The sequence below is a fragment of the Neopelma chrysocephalum genome, unplaced genomic scaffold, assembly GCF_003984885.1.
Source record: "Neopelma chrysocephalum unplaced genomic scaffold, ASM398488v2 Primary Assembly neopelma1_225, whole genome shotgun sequence".
NCBI classification, from domain to species: Eukaryota; Metazoa; Chordata; class Aves; order Passeriformes; family Pipridae; genus Neopelma; species Neopelma chrysocephalum.
This window is the reverse complement of record NW_020897887.1, coordinates 113,404-119,973: the sequence shown is the minus strand read 5'-3', so window position 1 is coordinate 119,973 and position 6,570 is coordinate 113,404. Positions and strand designations below refer to the sequence as shown.

General features: G+C 51.2%; 1 protein-coding gene across 2 annotated transcripts in view; it reads left to right on the top strand.

Annotated features, from left to right (window-relative positions):
- Positions 1-6,570, top strand: part of GON4L (gon-4 like) — a 34,754-nt gene that overhangs the window by 13,142 nt on the left and 15,042 nt on the right. For both annotated transcript variants that reach the window (XM_027703306.1, XM_027703308.1), the window contains 6 exons: positions 69-261; positions 1,448-1,549; positions 2,136-2,176; positions 2,399-2,502; positions 4,637-4,835; positions 5,601-5,687. In XM_027703306.1, the coding sequence (XP_027559107.1) occupies positions 69-261; positions 1,448-1,549; positions 2,136-2,176; positions 2,399-2,502; positions 4,637-4,835; positions 5,601-5,687 (726 nt within the window). The remainder of the gene's footprint in view (positions 1-68; positions 262-1,447; positions 1,550-2,135; positions 2,177-2,398; positions 2,503-4,636; positions 4,836-5,600; positions 5,688-6,570) is intronic.

Here is a 6,570-nt window from a genome sequence, read left to right as displayed (position 1 = left end):
GGTGGTGCCTGTGCTGGGCTCTGGGGAGGGCAGGGCCGTGGTGCCCACGGTGTCCTTGCCCCTTGCAGCCCCTGGAGGACAGCCTGATCGCCTTCAGGACCCGCTCCAAGAGGCCCCTGAAGGACGTGCCCCTGGGGCAGCTGGAGGCCGAGCTGCGCGCGCCCGACATCACCCCCGACATGTACGACCCCAACACGGCCGACGACGAGGAGTGGAAGAGGTGGCTGGGGGGGCTCATGAACGATGATGTGGAGAACGAAGGTGAGGTGGTGGATTTGATGGGGTTTGCTCGCTGGATTTGGGGGTTTTGGGGTTTGATAAATCGAGGGCTGGGGCTGCGCCGGCGTCGCGGCGACGCCCGGGGTGGATCCGGGCTGGGGATGAGCAGAGGGAGGAGGGTTTGGGGGAGAGGCTGGACATGAACCAGTCCAGAGACACCAAGGTGAGCAGGGATCACCTTTCCTGGTGATCCTCTGCTGGGAGGAAAGGTTGGGAAGATTGGGATTGTTCAGCCTGGAGAAGGGAAGGCTCCGGGGTGACCCGGCTGTGGCCTTCCAGGACCCGAAGGAGCCTCCAGGAAGGATGGAGAGAGGCTGTTTACAAGGGCTTGGAGGGCCAGGACAAGGGGGAATGGCTTCAAACCGACAGGGTTAGATGGGATATTGGGAAAAAATTACTCCCTGTGAGGGTGGGGAGGCCCTGGCACAGGTTGCCCAGAGAAGCTGTGGCTGCCCCTGGATCCCTGGGAGTGTCCAAGACCAGGTTGGATGAGGATTGGAGCAACCTGGGCTAGCAGAGGGTGTCCCTGCCCATGGCAGTGGGGTGGAACAAGATGATCTTTAAGGTCCCTCCCACCCCAAGCCATCCTGTGATTTTGTGTTGAAAGCCCAAAGCTTTGTTTCCTGTTTATCCTTGATGTCCTCGTGAGCTTTGCCTGCCCCCAGCTTCCCTCACCTCCCCCAGGGACCTTGGTGGAGACCCCAAAACTCTCTTGGTGAGAGTTTTCAACCCTCAGGGGCCTCACTTGTAAATATTTACTGTCCAGCACAAAGGAAAGGGGTGGGTTTAACCCCCTGAGCATCTACCCCTGAACCCGAGTGTGTCCTGCTCCTTGAGAGGGATCTGTTTGGGGAGAAACAGCTTTTTGTTATTTGGGAAAGAACAGGGACGAGCTTTGGGGCTCAACCTCCTGTTCCTCCTGTGTTTGCTGGTTGCCTACGGCTGGTTCCAGGGAATTGGATATAAAACACAAACTGAAATCATGTGTGGAAATCATGTGTGAAACTAAACTTTGGTGAAACTCGGGTGCCAGGGAGTCAAGCTGGCTCTGTAAAATGGGACAGGCAGCAATTCCAGCCCTTCCTGGGCCAAATCAGGCAGGGAACAAAGTGCTCCTGGGTGGTCCTGGGGGCAGGGGAGTGACATCCCCAGATGTGCTTCCCCTCAGATGAAGCTGATGATGATGATGACCCCGAGTACAACTTCCTGGAGGATCTGGACGAGCCGGACACGGAGGATTTCAGGAACGACCGGGCCGTGAGGATCACCAGTGAGTTCCTGGGGAATCCTGGGGAATCCTCCCCTCCTGGCTCATAATTCATGTGGGGAAGGGTTTTATTCAAGGATTTCTGCAGTGTAAGGTGATTAAAATCTGCAGCTTTTGGCTTTGTGGGAGCTTCACCCCACAGCAAGGCCTGAGCAGCAATATTTAGGTGGTGACAATAAACCTGAAAGCTTCAGCCAGTTCAAACTTGAATGTTTGCCTCGTTCTTGAGTGCAATTAAATTTTCTCTGAGTCCTCTCAGTCTTCAGCTTATTTTATAAAGATACCACTTCCCACCTTTGCAGCAAACCACATTTCCTTCAGGTGTTATTACGGGTTAACATCACTTTGAGTTTCATTGCGAAAATGAGGTTTTACGTTGTATTTTTGAATCCAAACAATCTCAGTGAAGTATTTTTGGCCCAGAATTAAAAAAGGGAATTATCAGGGGCCTTTCCTTTTTGGTCCTCTCTGCTAGAAGAGGGTTTCCCTTTGTGAGGAAAATTCCTTAGATGACTTAATATCATGACAGGATTGCTGAGTATGTCTCAGAAGAGGAATATTCACACTTCTTTTTGATTTTTGCTTGCAGAGAAGGAAGTGAATGAACTGATGGAGGAGCTGTTTGAGACAGTAAGTGATGAGCTGAGGGGAAGAGCTGTTGGATGTGACATGAGATGAGGGGAGGCACCAAGGGCTGGGCTCTGGGGAGGCCACAGGGTCGGTTCAGGCTTGGGATCGTCTGTAGGAACTTCCTGAAGTGCCTGGAGAGGGAAATGTCTGTGCTGAGAGGCTCTTCCTGAGCTTTATTAGCTGAATGTGCTCCCTGGGGCTGTGACTCCGTGTTCTCTGCAGTTCCAGGACGAGATGGGTTTCTCCCACATGGAGGATGAAGGCCCCGAGGATGAAGATGCTGTCACCGAGTCCAGGCCAAGCTTCAACACCCCCCAGGCCCTCAGGTGGGAGCCTTTGGTTGTGGGGGAAAAGAGAGGAGCTGCCTGGGCAGCTCAGAGAGCTCTGGGATGTTTTATTTGTGGGGTTGGGCACGGATTGGACACTCGACCCTCTTTTTTTTTGTGGGTGCCGCGTTTAACTTTGCTGCTTGTGATGCATCTGGAGGAGGTGACAGTGGTGACAACGTGTCCTTTCAGAGAGAGACACGTTCAGAAGGGTGTCTGCACTCCAAGATTGGTGCTGCAGCTCAGTGGAAGCAGCTCAGTGGAAGCAGCCAAGGCCTCTCAGAGTGGTGACAGTTCCCAACAAGGCAGGAGGATCCTGTCCCTCCTTCTTTACCTCTGTGCTGAACAGGGAGTCACAGAACAGTTTGGGTTGGGAGGAAACTAAAAGATCAACTAATTCCATGGGCAGGGAAAGTGCAGTGGCCTCTGCACTTGTGCTTTTCAAGTTTTTTGATTTCTGATGCGCTGAAAAAACCCTCACTTTGTGTGATTTATTTTTTTTAATTCTTCCAGCACGTTCAGCTCCTGACCCAAATCCACCTCCTGGCCAGCTGCAACCCTGCCCTGCCCTCACAGAACAGTTTGGGTTGGGAGGAACCTAAAAGATCAACTAATTCCACGGGCAGGGACACCTTCCACTAGCCCAGGTTGCTCCAACCTGGCCTTGGGACACTTCCAGGGGTGGGGAATCCATAATTCCCTGGGCAGTTCCCCCAGCCTGGCAGGGAAGGGTTTCTTTGTAACATCCAATCTGAATTTTCATCTTCTTAAAGGGGAGGGTGAGGTTCACTTGCTGCCCTGGTGGGTTTGGGGTGGCAAGGGAGGGACACCTGAGGGCTTGACCAAGTGTGTCACCTTCAGTTTGAGTGAATAACTTGGATGTGATGTTGGCCTTTCCATGGAAAACGAGGCCTGGGACAGCTGAGGGCTGGGAATGAAGCGACTCTAAAGCTTGGAAATTGGCTTTTGATGATTTTTGGGTTGTGTTCAACAGCACCTTGAAGAGGAGAGAGGCTAAAGCAGCTCCATCCCTGGGGTGGACGGGGCTTGCAGCAACCTGCTCTAGAGGGAGGTGGAATGAGAGGAGCTTTCAGTCCCTTCCCACCCAAACCATTCCATGATTTCTTTCTGGGTGACAATCCCTCTGGATTGACCAGCTGCAGGCTCTGGAAAGGGGGGGCTGCAGGAGCAGGGGGGGGTCTCCTTGTTTATGGGGCAGAGCAGCTCGAGGTGCAGCTGTGTCTGTTTGGGAAGGGAGCTAAAGTGAAGGCTGGAGTTCCTGGATGCTCCCTCTGGGATGAGCAGTGCCAGAGGGGAGAGCAGCAACTGCAAAACCAGCTACAGGCTGAAAAGCCAGGAAGCTTTATTCTCTCTTTTATTATTTTTATGCATTTGGGTTTGATTTTTATACATTTGGGTTTGATTTTTATACATTTGGGTTTGATAACGGGGCGTTTTATTGGTTTTTCCTTGGTGGGCAGTTCTGCAATTGTTTCTTCCCTGGTTTTATTTGCACACAGGATTTTTAGATGTCCCATAAAACACCTTTATTTGCCGGGTCTGTTGTTGTTTTTATGACACCCTGCATTAGGAGCATCACGGAATAACTTGACTTACAACTGACTTCAGGCCTGTTGGAGAAGGGAGGCTGATAACCAGCAGAAATCAGGGTATTAACTGGTGTAGCTAAAATAAAATAGATAAAAATTAGGTCATATGTAAAGCAGGGGATAGCTGAAACTGTTTTTGAAAGGGTGATGGCAAGTACATCCTCTTTTCTGCTATTTATTGTAGGGTCTCTAGTAGAGTCCTCTGCATAAAGCTGAGTGGTAATTAATTTGTTCATTTTTTTTTTATAAAGTGACAGCTTTTGGAGCAGCCTGAGGTCTTTCTGGAGACCCTCCAGGTGATAAAATGCCACCCAAAAATACCTTGGGGAGACGATCAGCAGTGCAAGGTTGGGTCAGAAGACTTACCCAGTGTAAATAACTGGGTGTTTTTCAAATTGGGGAGTATTTGAGGAGCACAGTGAATGAACTGTGATGAATCCCAGGTAGAGTAAAATATCCTGGATCAGTGGGAAGGGTTTTTAAGCCCTGGGTTGTTGTATTTTGCTCTCCCTGGCTGCAAACAGGTTCGAGGAACCTCTGGCCAACCTGCTGAACGAGCAGCACCGGACGGTGAAGGAGCAGCTGGAGCAGCTGAGGATGAAAAAATCCTCCCTCAAACCCCCCCAGGAGGCTGAAAAATCCAAACCCCCAAGCGAGAGGCCCCTGCAGAGCCTTGTCCTGGACAGTGCCCAGAGGAAGAGGCTCCAGCAGCAAATGCAGCAGGTAATTAATTCATTAATTAAATGTGGGGTGGCCTGAGCTGATGAACCTTTGCTGGGGGGGCCAAGGGCACAGCAAGGCTTGGCTTCCTTAAAGGAATTCCTTGGAAAAGCTGAACCTGGGTGTTTTTAGGGATATTCACAGCCTTGATTGCACATGGAAGGACAATTAGAATTGAGTGTGTGAATCAGAGCTGCTTTCTGGCCATCTCTTCTCACGTGGGATGGCCTTGGCCACCTTGGAATCCTGACTCTGATCTGTCCAAATCCTCTGCTTTCATCACCTCCTTTATTACTGTCTGTCCAAATCCTCTCTTTTCAACACCTTCTTTATCACTGTCTGAGAATATTATTCCTGATCTAATTTAGATTCTTCTTTTTTTCTCCCCCTCCCACCGCGAAAAAATCTGTGTGAAAATTCAGAAATGGGCAGTTCTGAGAGCTCAGGCTGCTGAAGAAATTAGAGATGTGTTTATTTAGGGGGAAAAAAAATTAAAAAGTCCTCTCTGTGTGGGTTGTTTTGGTTGTGAGGTTTTGGCACAAAACCTGGGAAACTGCCCTGAGATTACACAGACAGTGGATTCAAAATCTGTGTCATAAACTTGGTGGGTGTCAAACATTCCCCTCAGTTCTCTGTTGTTCAAAAGGTGTTTTGCTGACAGGGGTTTTTTGGGGTGCCCTGCACTTGTGCTTTTCAAGTTTTTTGATTTCTGATGCGCTGAAAAAACCCTCACTTTGTGTGATTTTTTTTTTTTTTTAATTCTTCCAGCACGTTCAGCTCCTGACCCAAATCCACCTCCTGGCCAGCTGCAACCCTGCCCTGAGCTCGGAGGCCAGCACCACCAGGATGTTTTTGGTGAGGATGTGTCTGAAATCAGAGCTGCAGGAGCTCTAATGGCTCGTTAGGATGAGCACTGGAGATATTCAGAGGGATTCATTTGGTTGGTTAATCCCGTTAAACTGAGAGAGGAGCCTCGGAAAGGTTCCAGGGAGTGGGGGAGCTCAGATAAATATTTGGGATAAAAGTCCCGGGATGGTTTGGGTTGGGAGGGGCCTTAAAGACCATCCAATTCCAGCCCCCTGCCCTGTCTGTGTGTCCTCTGCCCTGTCTGTGTGTCCCCTGACCTGTCTGTGTGACCTGTCTGTGCACCCTCTGACCCGTCTGTGTGTCCTCTGCCCCATCTGTGTGTCCTGTCTGTGTGTCCTCTGCCCTGTCTGTGTGTCCTCTGCCCTCTCTGTGCGTCCTCTGACCCGTCTGTGTGTCCTCTGCCCTGTCTGTGTGTCCCCTGACCCATCTGTGTGTCCCCTGACCCGTCTGTGTGTCCTGTCTGTGTGTCCTCTGACCCATCTGTGTGTCCCCTGACCCGTCTGTGTGTCCTCTGCCCTGTCTGTGTGTCCTGTCTGTGCGTCCTCTCACCTGTCTGTGCGTCCTCTCACCTGTCTGTGTGTCCCCTGCCCCGTCTGTGTGTCCCCTGCCCTGTCCGTGTGTCCTGTCTGTGTGTCCTCTGACCCATCTGTGTGTCCCCTGACCTGTCTGTGCATCCTCTGACCCGTCTGTGTGTCCTGTCTGTGTGTCCTCTGCCCTGTCTATGTGTCCTGTCTGTGTGTCCTATGCCCTGTCTGTGTGTCCTGTCTGTGTGTCCTGTCTGTGTGTCCTGTCTGTGTGTCCTGTCTGTGTGTCCTGTCTGTGTGTCCCCTGACCCGTCTGTGTGTCCCCTGACCCGTCTGTGTGTCCCCTC